The 15772-nt window shown below is 42.0% G+C and overlaps 1 protein-coding gene across 1 annotated transcript in view; it reads right to left on the bottom strand.

The window, feature by feature from the left end:
• Positions 1-3060: 3060 nt before the first annotated feature.
• LOC123659526 (low-density lipoprotein receptor-related protein 2) overlaps positions 3061-15772 on the bottom strand; it is a 278192-nt gene continuing 265480 nt past the window's right edge. Inside the window, exons 18-26 of the mRNA XM_045594737.1 lie at positions 9775-15714; positions 9539-9697; positions 9216-9442; positions 8891-9092; positions 7926-8767; positions 7506-7661; positions 5752-5992; positions 4487-4677; positions 3061-3550 (exon numbers count right to left, since the gene is read on the bottom strand). Of these exons, the coding sequence (XP_045450693.1) occupies positions 3384-3550; positions 4487-4677; positions 5752-5992; positions 7506-7661; positions 7926-8767; positions 8891-9092; positions 9216-9442; positions 9539-9697; positions 9775-15714 (8125 nt within the window). The 3' untranslated portion in view covers positions 3061-3383. The remainder of the gene's footprint in view (positions 3551-4486; positions 4678-5751; positions 5993-7505; positions 7662-7925; positions 8768-8890; positions 9093-9215; positions 9443-9538; positions 9698-9774; positions 15715-15772) is intronic.

The following is a 15772-nucleotide window of genomic DNA, read 5'->3' as shown; positions in this document are numbered from 1 at the left end:
CGATTTTTTTATGTGTGTCACCCACCTCAGAGCTTTTGACTGAGAGTGCCCATTTTAACGATTCTTCTTTTAATCGAAAGCTCGTGCTCGTCATGTGGAATAATTTGATTTGATCAAGACGTAACGAGTCTATTTTTAGTCATCTCTAATAAGGGTCATTCAAGTATTACGTGAACGCCGAGGGAGGGTGGGGCGTTCTTTGTTTTGTTTATTTTCGATAACATGGGGCCGGGTGGTCTTGATGGTGATTACATCACTAATATTTATTATTTCTGAATAGATTGAAAATATAAACCAATGTTTACGTAAGTATAGGAGGGAGGGGGGTAGAGTTTTGTTGACTTACGCTGACAAGGGGAAGGAGGGGGTTAGAAATTACTAAAATTCTATTTACATATTAATTGAATGATCCCTAATGTGTATTTAATTACTTTTTCCACTACTTACGTTGTATTACTTGTCGATGTAAAGTGAAGTCGATGTTGTTTTTGGTTTGCGGGCCAACGTTATTATTATCTATATGTAGAAAAATTTCGTGCCACGATATAGATATGTTCCAGATAAACTTCGAAACAACTGAACCAATTTTTATCAAATTTTGTAAGCATCTGTAATTTTGTCCAACTTGGGAAATAGGGTAGTTTTTATCTCTATTAGACCCGGTAGGTGGCGCTGCTATCGATATGTAGGCAATCAAATTTGGTAGCTGTTTTCCGGGCAGGGCAACTCCTCCCGGGTGCGCTAGTAACTATATATTTGTATAATACTAGCTGATCACGCAAACATTGTTTTGCCATATATGTTATTTTCAGTCCACTGCTGGACAAGGCCTCCAAATGTGCGCGCCAAAAATGGCGTGAATTCATGTGTTTTGCCCATAGTCACCACGCTGGGCAGGCGGGTGGTGACCGCAGGGCTGGCTTTGTCGCACCGAAGACGATGCTGCCCGTCTTCGGCCTGTGTATTTCAAACCCAGCAGTTGGATAGTTATCCCGCCATCGGTTGGCTTTTTAAGTTCCAAGATGGTAGTAGAACTGTGTTATCCCTTAGTCGCCTCTTACGACACCCACGGGAAGAGAGGGGGTGGCTATATTATTACAGCCGTAACCACACAGAATTTATATTATAATGTTTTATATTAAAAAAGGGTAAAAATAACAGATAGTTGTGTATTTCATAATTAATTTATTTTTACACAATATTCTCGACTAATGTCAAACAACTAATAATAATAATCCCAATACAAAAATATTTCATTTCCTTACTTATTATATTGACAGATTTATACTTTTTACAAATGTATATTTAACTCTCATCCTAATGTGCTTCTGGTCGTATTTGTAATTGTATAAAAAAAAAGTTGTGATGTCCGTTTATATTAACACCTTTACTCTAACCAATGACATTTTTTTGTCTAAAATTCACTTTTTATAATCAACAAGTAAAAATTTTGAATCTTAGACAATTTAATAATAGGTTAATAGTATATATTTATATATTTTTAATTTTAAAATGTACATCACATAGTTGAAAGCACATATTTACATTGGGTAAAGGATTTCATAACAAAAAATAATTGACGATAATTATTTTAACATTAAACAACAGAAATATTATCTCACATTTTATGGCAAATCGTCAATACCACAAAGGAATCTAAAAATTTTATTATTTAATAGACAATTATAAAACACAACATAGCTATATTTTACATACGTCTTATAACGAAATAAATAAATTATTCTCTAAACGTTTACGTCGCTTATTGTCAAATGAACCTAGAACCTATGAAGAGTGGTCGCTTCCGCATTCCTATTTACTTACAATATGTACTAAATCAATCTTTACACTCTTCAGGAATGTATGTCGGGACTTTGTCGGCCCTCATCTCGAACAATACGAGATAACTATACTATAATAAATTCTTCTCATAATGTACATATAACTAACGACAATATATCACGCTATGATATGATTTGAATCGACGAACAATAAAAGAAGAATACTGACGCATAAGTACGGCCGGAAAGAAATTAGCAAAGAAAAAAGTATAACAGGAAAATATTGTCTATATAAGTAGTATAAAATATCAAACAAATAACGTCGTCTAAGTAAAAACAATTGAATATGTATCTAAAAAATTGTTATTCAGTGTTGCTGCCAAAAAAAATGTTATAACGTTCGGAAATTACAAATTAGTATTTAGTTTAAGAAAATTTGTAAAAATCTTATTAAATAATATAGTTCTATAGTGTTTGGTATTAAATTTTCCATATAATCATTCTGTCTGAATTTACATCTTAAATGCTGCGTCCGAGTATCAATCTCATCTCTGTACAATGGAAACATTATAAAAAAAATTCAGATATTCTTTTTTCTTTGAAATTTTTTATAATCGACAGTTTTATAGTGAAATGTTTTAAAAATTGGCAAAACTATAATATTTACTGCAGTCGTACTCATATATTGCCTGTCAACAGTAAACAGTTTTAGTATAAAATGCTACAATTTTTTTTATACGTGACAATAGCATAGATTAAATAAATTCCATGTAAAAAAAAGTAACAAAGTCACCAACAAGTTTTTTTTTACAGTTTGCAACTCCTAAAAAACCGTACTATGTTATATTTACTCGCTTGTAACTTTCTTTACAAGGTTCAAGAAGCGAGTCGTATTTCTTTGTGGAAAACGAACGAGAGTCGTCCCATCGACTCGTTCTAATAATATCATGATTGGTCAGGTGGTAGTTGCAGTTAATGTTTCGCGCTTTCTCCTTGCAAAAATATTAGCTTTTTTAAATTTCTTTTAGTTTCAATAAAATAAATCATAAACAGGCTAGATATATCGGTCGTAATGGGCCTAAATATAACCAAAATATTCAGTCGTCAATTAGGCTAAAATACATCACGCTTTTGCGCCTTTATTTGTATTTGGGAAATGAATAGTACAATATAACAAAAAAAAAAAAAAAAAAAAAAATATATATATATATATATATATATATATATATATATATATATATATATATATATATATATATATATATATATATATATATATAAGAGACAGTAACAAGATATCGCATAAATCAAATTTCCACCAAAAATAAAAAAGTGTAGCGAGAATCATTAACGGCAACGTGGGTAAAAAACCGTTGTCATTGAAACGTCCTAAACGTCCGTTATAGGAATGCGACTTTCGAAAAAGGTATTTTTTAAATAAATCGATTAAGGAAAAATCGATTTCGAGAATCGATTAAAAATAATAATCGATTTATTTAAAAAATTCAGTCGATATTTTTTATTTCGTCTGTAATAAAAAAAAAAAAATTTTAAAAATCGATTTCTCCATTTGGCCGTGTCCGCGGGCCAGCCGGCAGCGCGCTAGCAGTGGCGGTCCTCGCGCACCAGCTGCTGTGTGTCGGCGCCCGTGTCGGCGGCGGGGTCCAGCGCGCGCGCTCGCTTGCCGCCGCGCGTCTCCGTGGACGACGGCGAGATGACCGCCGACACCACCTTCTCCTTCAGCTCCTCGGGCACCTCGTAGATGCCCGCTGCGGTCCCGAATTGCATATTCGTTAAACATTTTTTGAATATCATATCAAAAGTTGACCGCTCCAGCGGGATTCGAACCCGCGTCTCCGACTGACCGTGTCGGCGCTCTAGCCGATTAAGCTATGGAACGAAGTACTCGCCAGAGCGAAATTCTTGATATGATGATTTTTATTTTCGGTTTAAGCGAACCGTGGCGCCGTCTATAGTGAGTTCTTTACAGAGACCCGTAACAATTCAAAGTTTCATATTACAATGAAAATCTTTGACAGGAGACGACACCATGCTATTCTTAATATGTACGATTTTATTTTTGTGTTACCCACACATTAGGGATTCTAAACATTTTTTGAATATCATATCAAAAATTGACCGCTCCAGCGGGATTTTATTCGTTACTGAGCTCGGGGAACATCAGCTAAATCTGGCGCAGCTTATAGAAGATCACAGCTAAATAATACTACTTTCGAGCGGTGTTGTATTCCCGTGTCGAGTAAGATTACCGGAGCTTCCGGGAGGGCTGCGGGTTCGATTCCCGTTCGAGATTGATATTTGATTTGTATATTTTTTTTATGTCACTAGGTCGGCAAACAAGCGTACGGCTCACCTGATGGTAAGCGATTACCGTAGCTTATAGACACCTGCAACACCAGAAGCATCGCAAGCGCTTTGCCGACCCAATCCCCCCCAATCCCCGCAGGATTCTTGTGGGTCTCCCTACCGTACCTCGGAGAGCGAGTTAAACCATCGGTCCCGATCGTAAATACCTGATAGCGATCGTTAATTCATAGTAAAGAGCATATCCGCCAACCCGCAATGGAGCAGCGTGGAACAGTAAGCTCCAATCTTTCTAGACAGAGAACAAGGCCTACGGGCAACGGTGGGTGTGACAGTGAAGTATACCCAGCAGTGGGCGTGACAGTGAAGGCGGTACGTACGCAGCGGCGGCTCGGGCTCGCCGGCGGCGGCGGCGCGCGCGACGGCGTCGTACATGGGGTTGCTGAAGTCGCGGCCCTTGCGCGCGGGCTCGGGCGCCGCCTCGGCCGCCGCGCCGAACTCCACGTTGGAGCCCGCGCGGAACGACACGCTCTGCGACGACGCCAGGCTGCCCAGGCCGCCGCCCTTGCCGCTGAGAACACACGGACTGTTTCCATTTCACGCTTTCGATACATTTCTCTTCGAAATCAGCCTCTCGTCCCGAGCGGAAAGGGTTTAGCGATGGGGAAATTCGACGACTTAAAATATAGAAATGAGACAATTTTGAAGATCGAAATCACCCATCGCTGAATCCTTTCCACTCGGTGCAACAGTTGAAGACAGTTGAGAACGGTTGAGATATAAACAGACTTCAATTACGTCGACGAGTACAACGTAAATAGCTGAAAAAATAGTCAAGTAAATACGCGTTATCAAAGATTACTCAATTAATATTTATCAGATCTCAATTAAATTTAAATGGAACAATATGACACGCATTACCTTTTGATTAAAATAAAAAACACCGAAATCGGTTTACCCAGTCAAAAGTTCTGAAGTAACATACATTAAATTTATGTATTATATATTTATTGGCGCAACGGTGACAGCACTAGTTTGTGGCTGTTGCGCTGGCAGTCGTGGGTCGAATCCCCGCTCATGATAAACATTTGTATTGACCATACAGATGTTTGCCGTGGTCTGGGTGTTTATGCAGGCCTTGTGGGTCTCCTCACTGTGCCTTGAAGAGCACGTCAAGCCGTCGGTCCCGGTTGTTATCGGTAGCGATCGTTACTCATAGTAGGAAATAAATTCGCCAACCCGCATTGGAGCAGTGTGATGGATTAAGCTCCGATCCTTCTCCTATATGGGGAAGGAGCCCTATGCCCAGCAGTGGGATATTACAGGCTGAAGCGTATAGATGTAAAAGTGCGTGCATACAAAGTACACATGTCAGAAGTGAAACTTCTTTGGCAAACTAATTGAAAAAAAATAATTAGTATAAACTAATTGAAAACTAAGGTGACGCCTGTACCGGACGAAGTAGGAATCATAATTAAAAAACGTTGCACATCAAAACGTTGCACATCTTCGTGACGTTTCAACCGTAAAATTTTTAAATTCGTGCGCCTAAAGAAGTTTCACGTCAAAATCCAATCGAGTCGTCAAATCCAATCGAGTCGTCTCCTCGTTTCCAGGAGGTCGGTAGGGGCGGTGCGGGACTCACAAGGGGCGCTTGCGCACGACGAGCCAGGCGGCGGCGCCGGCCAGCGCCAGCGCCAGCAGCAGCAGCACGGGCACCAGCACGGCGGCGGGCGCGCGCCCCGCCGCGGCGGCCGCGGCGCGCGCGCACAGCGGCGGCGCCAGCGGCGCGCGGCACTCGCACTGCAGCGCCGCGCCGTCCCACGCGCAGCGCCCGCCGTTCTCGCAGCGGCACACCTGCGGCGCCGGCCGCGCCGGCTCCACCGCTGCGACACGTTACACGGTTGCGGCGGGAGGTAACTTAATGCGCGTTATAGGTAACGGCCGGCTCATATACTTAAATACTTATTGTAAATATATACATATGGAAATAATACATACATATAAATACAAATATTACACTCGCACTCAGGCGGACCCACGACCCTACTACAAACTGCGTCAACGGAGTAGTCAAATAATATACAAATTATATCGCGTTCTTACGCAATACTATTTATTGTCGACAGGTCTTTAAAAATAGAGGGGAAAATAAACATGGCGTAGTATGAAGAATGTAGTGTGAGGTGTGTAGTGTGAAGTTTGAAGAGTGTAGTGTGAGATGTGTAGTGTGAAGTTTGAAGTGAAAAGTGAGAAGTGTGTCGTGTGAAGTGTGTAGTGTGTAGAGTGTCGTGTGAAGTGTGTAGTGTGAAGTGTGTAGTTGAAGTGTGTAGTGTGTAGAGTGTCGTGTGAAGTGTGTAGTGTGTAGTGTGTAGAGTGTCGTGTGAAGTGTGTAGTGTGTAGTGTGTAGAGTGTCGTGTGAAGTGTGTAGTGTGTAGAGTGTCGTGTGTAGTGTGTAGAGTGTCGTGTGAAGTGTGTAGTGTGTAGAGTGTCGTGTGAAGTGTGTAGTGTGTAGAGTGTCGTGTGAAGTGTGTAGTGTGTCGTGTGAAGTGTGTAGTGTGTAGTATGTCGTGTGTAGTGTGTAGAGTGTCGTGTGAAGTGTGTAGTGTGAAGTGTGAACTGTGTAGTGTGTCGTGTGAAGTGTGAAGTGTGAAGTGTGAAGTGTGAAGTGTGAAGTGTGAAGTGTGTAGTGTGTAGTGTGTAGTGTGTAGTATGTAGTGTGTAGTATGTCGTGTGTCGTGTGTCGTGTGTCGTGTGAAGTGGGAAGTGGGAAGTGTGAAGTCTGTAGTGTGTAGAGTGTCGTGGGAAGTGGGAAGTGTGTGATGTGTAGTGTGTCGTGTGTAGTGTGAAGTGTGAAGTATGAAATGTGTAGTATGAAGTGTGTAGTGTAAAGTGTGAAGTGTTAAGTGTAAAGTGTGAAGTGTTAAGTGTAAAGTGTAAAGTGTGAAGTGTTAAGTGTAAAGTGTGAAGTGTTAAGTGTAAAGTGTAAAGTGTGAAGTGTTAAGTGTAAAGTGTGAAGTGTGAAGTGGGAAGTGTGTGATGTGTAGTGTGTCGTGTGTAGTGTGAAGTGTGAAGTATGAAATGTGTAGTATGAAGTGTGTAGTGTGAAGTGTGAAGTGTTAAGTGTAAAGTGTAAAGTGTGAAGTGTAAAGTGTGAAGTATGAAGCGTGAAGCGTGAAGCGTGAAGCGTGAAGCGTGAAGCGTTAAGCGTGAAGTGTGAATTGTGAAGTGTTAAGTGTTAAGTTATAAGTGTTAAGTGTGAAGTGTGTGTGAAGTGTTAAGTGTTAAGTGTGAAGTGTGTGTGAAGTGTTAAGTGTTAAGTTATAAGTGTTAAGTGTGAAGTGTGTGTGAAGTGTTAAGTGTTAAGTTATAAGTGTTAAGTGTGAAGTGTGTACTCACGCGCGTCGCAGGCCAGCTCGTGTGTGGCGCGCTTGGGCGGCGTAAGCGCGTCAGGGCAGGCGCAGCGGCGGCCGCCCGGCACGGCCAGGCACAGGTGCGAGCACGGCGCGCGCGAGCAGCCGCCGCGCGACGAGTTGTAGCGCAGCGGGTGGTACACTGGGGGGGAGGGGGGACGTCAAATTTGTGCTTTGTAGTGAGCGAATGGCACTGCGTGAATTTTTGTTTTCTATGGTAAACGAACCGATGGCTTCGAGCGTCGTAGACGAGTGCTAAATAAATTTCAATCAATCATGTCAATGACTATTACTTCAATGTTATCGACAATTGTAAATCGAATGTAAATCAATCGATTTTAAATTTAACATCGATCGTTTTGAGAGTGGTTTACGACAGATATGCGAGTAGTATATAAATACTCACCTTTCACTGCCGACGGGTTGACTAGATCCTTGGAGATGACGAATGGCACTCCACGCCCGAACTTGTCCTGGCGGACCAGTTCACCGGTATCCCTCGTCACCCAGTATAGCGACGATTCAAATACGTCCAACGATAGCGGATGCTTCAGGAAATCACCCTTCAGGATGACCTTGCGGTTAGTGCCATCGTGTTTCATCATCTCGATCGTATTGAGTTTCGTGTCAGCCCAGTAGATCGTGTGGTCCATCGCGAGGTCGATCGCCAGCCCGGTCGGGTGTCTGACGTTCTCCGTGATCAACGGCCGCCTCTTAGAGCCGTCCATCCAGGCTATCTCGATCTTGGGCGCCGAGCCCGCGTCCGCCCAGTACATCTTGCCGAGCTGCGGGTCTAGAACGATGGAGGTCGGGCTCTCGATGCCCGCAGGCACGAGCGCACGCCGGTAGCGGCCGTCCGTCCGCGCCACCATCACGCGGCCTCTGGGCTTCGAACCAGTTCGATCGGTTTCGGTCCAGTATATATTGTCGCCTATGTAGTCTACGGCTATTGCGGTCGGCTTCGAATTACCCTTCATGTTGAGATCCTGCGCGAATCCGCTCTTGACTTCACCGTTTACGGCGTTGATCATGTAGGAACGTTTGATGGTCTTATCGTAGCTGTCCGCCCAAAATACCATTTCCTCTTTAGGGTCGTAATCTATCGCTTCGATTCTCTTCTCAGATGTTATGACGTCGAATTGTTCGTTCTTGTCCTGCACGAACGCCCGAATTTCGGGACCGTTAGCGTACATGAGAACTACGTCGTCCTTGATGACCTTACATATACCGGAAAGACTATCCGCCAACCTATAAGAATTACAATTATAAAGAATAACATATCGTTTTAATTTTCATTGGGGGAAAAGTGGCATTCAATTACAACAAAACGGTCAGCAGTATCACACAATAAGATCAAACATCGGCCCTCACCGGAAGCCGTCCCGGCAGCTGCAGGTGTAGCTGCCGTTGAGGTTGGTGCAGAGCTGGGCGCAGCGGTGCACTCCAGTGGCGCACTCGTCCACGTCCTCGCAGCGCTTGCTGTCGGCGCGCGAGGTGATCCAGCCCTGGAAGCACGTGCAGATGTAGCCGCCCCCCGCTGCCGTCAGGTTCGTGCAGAAGTGCTCGCAGCCGCCTGGAAACGACACCAGTCGTGGTCTCATTTGATTGGAAGATTTCGACTTCGATCGAAGTAATGTGCGACGTAGTGGTACTTTAAGACGTCTAAGAATCGGTCAATGCCAGCACGACAGCGCACCTTTATCGGCGGGTAGGCAGGCGTGTGCGTGGTGGCAGCCCAGCTCGTCGGAGGCGTCGCCGCAGTCGTCGGCCAGGTCGCACAGCTGCGAGCGCGCCACGCAGTGCCGGTTGGCGCACTGGAACTGCGTGAGCGGGTCGCACGGTCGCGTGCGCATCGCGCACAGCGTCATGTTGTTCTCGTCCGAACCGTCGCCGCAGTTGTCTATGCCGTCGCACACTTGATACCTGGACGATGACAAAATATATCGAATATAGCTTCTGTCGTTTGTTTTCTTGGGTAAAAAGTTTGATTTGAACAATGTCACAAGTTATACAATTTACCTGGGCACGCAGCGATGATTGTCGCAATGGAATCGTCGAAGTGTGTCACAATTGAAGTTAGTGCAAATGGACGAGGCTTCATCGGATCCGTCCCCACAGTCATCCGTTCCATCGCACAGATCCGATTGCGACACACACAAGTTGTTACTGCATTGGAATCTATAATGGAAATAACTATTTTGTAGATCAATTGTCCTGTACTATGTTATTATATTTTATAATTAATATTTTAATACCTGCTTTCCGGACAATATCTGCCACCAGGGAATCGCGGAGGACATCCGATTTCATCAGACAAATCTCGGCAATCTCTATCGCCATCGCATCTAAAGTATGCTGCTATACAGTGACCAGATTTACATTGGAATGTTCCATTTTTACATTTAAATCCACCGCAATCCATTTCATCACTATTATCTCCACAGTCATCTTCATGGTCACAACGCCACCTGGACGAGATACATTTACCATTTCCACACTTGAATTCAGATTCAGAACATTCTCTGTACTTGTGTTGACACACAGATTCCGCTTCATCGCTGCCATCTCCACAATCGTCGGTAAAGTCACATAGCCACTGTTTTGGTATACAACGTTTATTCTGGCATGTAAAGTCAGTTTCGGCATTGCAAGATGGACAGTTTTCGGACAATTCATCGGATCCATCTCTGCAGTCATCTTTTCCATCACAGAACAACCACTTTGGTATGCATCTATAGTTTGATTGTCCTGGACACCGTCTCCAACCATTAGTACAATTTTTCTGTCTGCACATGTAGGCGGGTTCATCAGAGTCATCCCCACAGTCATTATCGAAATCACACATCCATAATTTGGGTATACATCTGCCGTTTTTGCATGAGAATTCAGTGTCTGGATTACATGGGCGGTTGTGACACATCACTGGGTCTTCATCACTGTTGTCTTTGCAGTCTGGATCACCGTCACATTTCCAACTGTCCAAAATACATCTACCACTACCTTTGCACTTGAATTCTAAGAGAGGACATTCATGAGCACATTTCGCCTCATCGCTGCCATCGCCACAGTCATCGGTTCCGTCGCAAATGGTTGCTGCCGGAGTGCAGTTTGTGTTCTTACATTGGAAAGATCCAGCTCTACAATGTCTGACAGGACAGGTGTCGGGTTCGTCGGAACCATCCATACAATCCTTCTCTCCATCACACTTCCAAAACCAAGGTATACACTTTTCATCACGCCCGTTACATCTGTGCTGACCATCAGTACAATTTGCAATACATGTTTTCATATCTCTTGCTAAATAGAATTGATTTGGACAAGCACATTTAAATGTTGTTTCTCCTTCTTCTCCATAACCCTCGATATTTAGGTAACTAGATTCATGTGGCGGTGCAATAAGACAAAGATGAGAACAACCTCCATTATTTTTTCCACAAGGATTATTGTATGTCAACTGCCTCAACGGATGGACAACGTGAATATCGTATGGACGATGAGTTGTATTTCTCAGTATCGTTAAATTTTCGCCAGAATGTTTGTTCGCTTTACTAATAGCTTTGAGATTCCAATCAGTCCAATAAATTTCGTCATCAAAGAGGCTAAGAGCAAACACATGTGGAACTTTAGAGCCTGATAATACTATATGCCTGTGTCTACCCTCCAGATCTGCAGATCCAATATAATCCAAATGAGCATCAGCCCAATAAATCCTATCCGTGAAATAATCAATAGTCAAAGCATTCGGCCAGGCAATATCATCTTCCCAGTTCAAAATGGTCGTAAAGTTGGAACCGTCCATACCAATTTTTCCAATGTATGCTTGAAGGTGCCATGATGTATAGTATAAGTATCCAGTGCCTGGATGAACTACAAGTGCTCTCGGATCAGCAATTCCAGTTTTAAGTGTTTTCCTTCTAGTGCCATCTAACTCAGCCACATCTAAATTCTTAGAATGTCGATCTAACCAATATATTTTTCTTCCTATCCAATCTATCGCAATACCCTCTAGGCCATGGGAATCGTGTCGTATAACCACTTCCTTCGTTGGGTTTGGATCAGAATAATCAGATCGATAAATTGTCTTGGCGGAAACATCTGCGAAATATATTTTGTTTTCTCTGATGTCAAAATCTATTGCAACTACGTTCACAAGGTCTTGATGAACTAAATTATATAGAGAAGCGTCAGTGGACATATTTCTTACATAATATTTGTTTGTGAAAATGATCCATGCAGTAGTATTGTCTTTCCTTTTACATGTGTGTTCGTCAGCCTCTCTCTCGTAATATTGGTCGTTGCATTTACAATAATATGAACCTGGAGTATTTGAACAATATTGAGAACACACACCAGGTGTTTCTACACATTCGTCTATATCAGCGCAAGCTTTACCGTCACTCAACAGCTTGTATCCTTGATTACAATCACAATAATATCCAGTTAATGTATCTATACATTTGTGTCCGCACTGATTTATTTCTAACTTCGCACATTCATCGACGTTACAGTGCGCAGGCTCGTCAGAATCATCGGTACAATCTGAAACTTTATTACAGACCAGCCGATTATCTATACATTGGTCGTTGTTACATTTGAATTGTCCCATTGGGCAGGTCTTATTTTCTTTCATACACCCTACTTCATCAGAATGATCTCCACAATCATCTTCTCCATCACATCTGAAATGATTTCGAATACACTTGAAGTTCTGACACCTAAACTCTTGCTCAGTACATGTTTTATATTTCGTATTACATTGTTTTCCTTCATCTGATCCATCCCCACAGTCATTATCATGATCACACACCCAGCCTTCGTTTATACAACGGCCATTATTACATTGGAATTGATCATCGGAACAAGGAGTAGGAGTGGAGCAATGATGTATGGTTGAATTTTCATCACTTCCGTCTATACAATCTGGATCGCCATCGCATAGCCACTTTTTAGGTATACACTGAGCTCTGCCCCAGAATTTATTCTCTTCACATGTGTATTCTGTTTCAGCATCACACTTTCTTTCGTTGCACTGATGTCTATCGTCTTCGTCACTGTTGTCTAAACAGTCGTTATCCCCATCGCATATATAAATCCTTGGTATGCAGTTGCCATTGTCGCACGTAAATAAGTCGCCGAAACATGTCCTACCCTCCGAACGACAATATTCTGGAGGTTCATCAGCACCATCACCACAGTCGTCGTCACCATCACAGTACCATGTGGCTGGTATACATCTATGGTTAGGGCAGCGGAAGCTGTTCTGTGGACAGGTTCTTTGAGCACAATGTAGTGGATCTTCGTCAGAATTGTCTCCACAATCATTATCTCCATCACAAAGCCAGTACGGTTCTACACATATATTAGTTTTTTCACATTTAAGGTGATTTGCTGGGCAAGTTGTGTTTCTTGGGCATCTCTCGTGTGTTTCGTCGGATGTTATGTTATCTTTGCAGTCGTTTATACCGTTACAAACTTGCGTTTTTGGAATGCAGCGAGAGTTAAGACAAGTAAATTCACCATCGGCACAGGGTGGGTACACACAACCTTCTTCATCTGATCCGTCTTTGCAATCATTTTCGTGGTCACATTTCCATGATTTGAATATACACCGACCATTATTACAGCGGAATTCATTCGGTGAACAAGAATGGTATGCGCAATAATTTTTCTCTTCGTCAGAATTATCGCCACAGTCATCATCTCCATCGCATGACCACATACGGCTTATACATTTGCCATTGGCACAGAAGAACTTACTAGGGTCACAAGTAATATTTTTCGCAACACACATTCTTCCTTCATTTACTAACTTAGTATTATCGTCACATTTACATTCAACTGAGTTGTTGGGCGCAGGATGACAGCTTTGTGCACACCCTCCATTATTAATATTACATAGATTTCTCTGACATTTCTGTCTCTTAGTGCTATAAACATGAATGTCACGTGGTGAATCTTCTAACCTTTTAACCATTTCTACCATATTTGCTCCAGTATGTTTTTCGGCTCTGTATACACCGCGCAGTTGTAAATCTGTCCAATAAATATAGTTACCAAACACCGTTATGGCAAATGGATATATTGTCGCAGAAATTAATACTTCTCGATCAGAACCATCTAATTTAGATCGTTCTATTTTTTCACGAACTGCGTCGGTCCAGTACAACATATTGTCGTCAAAATCAATAGTAAGGCCACTGGGTTGTGAAAGATCTTTATCAATAATAGCCTTCTTTAAAGATCCAGCCATGGTAGTTCTGTAAATTTTGCCAGAAGTTCCAAATCGACCCCAATCCGTATAGTACAAAGTTCCATTGCAAGGGTCAACGACAATAGCTCTAGGACGTTCGACTCTCGCTATCATTACCAATTCCGTACCATCTAAATTCATAGCGTAAATAGAGTTATTTGAACTGTCTGTCCAGTAAATTTTCTTTTGTGTCCAATCATATGATATTCCTTCAGGGTTAATATTTTTACTAATAATGTTTTGAATGCCAGATGGGTCTGGATTAATCGCAGACATCCAAGCTATCCTCGCCCAGGGTCTTATTTGCGTGAAGAATAATTTATTGTCTGCATAATCAAATTCAACGCCAACAACATTAGTAAGGTTTCCGATGGGTTTGAACGGTACTCCTGTGGATTTAGGATCCAAATTAACAGCACGAATTTCAGTTCTGGTTGTGAAAACCAAATATTCATCAACGGCATCGCATTTTTTGGGATTATTCTGTGAAACTTCACCAGTGGCGCACTCACAGCGATGCGTATATCCTTTATTAGCGTCTGGAGGATAACTGAAGCATAGTTGTTCACAACCTCCATTACCAAGTTTTCGGCATGGGTTATTTTCGTCAGTGGGTTGGTTATTTATATCAAATATGACGATATCTCTTAATTTAGGTAGGTTAGTTCGTATCTTTTCTGGTAGCGATGTGACACCTGGTAGTTTGGATGCTTTATAAATTGTCTGTAAGTTTCTATCGACCCAGTAAACACTTCCAGTGTGAATAGCAATACCCATAGGGTTAGGCAAGTTTGATCGAATAAGCTGTCTGTTACCGCCATTGTATGATATTTTTTGTATCTGATCCAGTTTTGAATCTACCCAGTAAACATCGTGAGTTAACATATCTATTGTTAAATCTCTTGGATTTGAAATTCCTGAGCTCACTAATGTTTGCCAGTTGCTACCATCAAGGTAACTTTTACCGATTCGAGGGTATTGACCGTAATCTATCCAATAAAGAAGACGTTTCAGCGGGTTTACTGCTAGTTCTCTTGGAGCATCCATAGTGGTTTTAACTAGAACTTTTCTGTTCGATCCATCGAGCCAAGACATTTCCACATAATTTTCATGTGGAAATACATTTGTGAAATATAAATTTCCGGCAACCCAATCTACCGCTAGACCTCGTATGCCGTTGCTGCCAATACCTTCTTTGACAATATGTTCAATCTCAGAACCGTTCGGTCTGATACGGAAAATACCATTCCATTGACCTCGATTGAATTCTACCCAATATATATGGTTTTCCGCAAAATTGACATCAACGTGGAGTATATGGTGTCCTCGACCAGTAACTGGCACCATTGCTTCTGAGCTACCGTTAAGGTCGTACCCTCTAATGAGATCTAATTGCGATACCACAGCAAAAGTTTTGAAAGGAACGCAGTTGACTTCATTTTCTTTTCTGTACCCAATAGAACAAGCACAAACTCTCGATCCTCCTTCACTGGGAATGCATATCTGTTCACATCCTCCATTATTAGATGAGCAGGGATGATGCATCATCTTCCTCTTTTGGAATATGGTTAAAGATTTGAGATCGCTTTCGTTGTCCATTATAACTTTAATGTTATCCCCATTGGGAAGATCTGCTTTGATAATTTTTTCATGCAGTGTATCTAGTGCATATAAACGAGAATCTAGCACTGCGATTACTTTCGGGAAGGAAATGGCGTTCTCTTCGGATAAAATGGTCCTAAAATCGTTTCCTTCAGTGTTAACACTTTTAATAGCAGGTGGGTACACTACGCTAAAATAGACAATCTTTTTTTCAATATCGATGGCGACAGCCTCTGGCCTTTCCAAAGTATCCACTAGAATAATTGATTCACTACCATCCATGTTAACTTTTCCTATCTTCGGAGGTACTCCATAACCACCCTCATCAGCCCAATAAATTTTTCTGTAAAAAAAAAAGAATAATAATTATCGTTATAATCGAATGTACCAGTAAAAATAAT

Source organism: Melitaea cinxia, chromosome 14, assembly GCF_905220565.1.
Source record: "Melitaea cinxia chromosome 14, ilMelCinx1.1, whole genome shotgun sequence".
Lineage (NCBI taxonomy): Eukaryota > Metazoa > Arthropoda > Insecta > Lepidoptera > Nymphalidae > Melitaea > Melitaea cinxia.
Note: the sequence above shows the minus strand (reverse complement) of the source record. Positions and strands in the feature narration are given on the sequence as shown.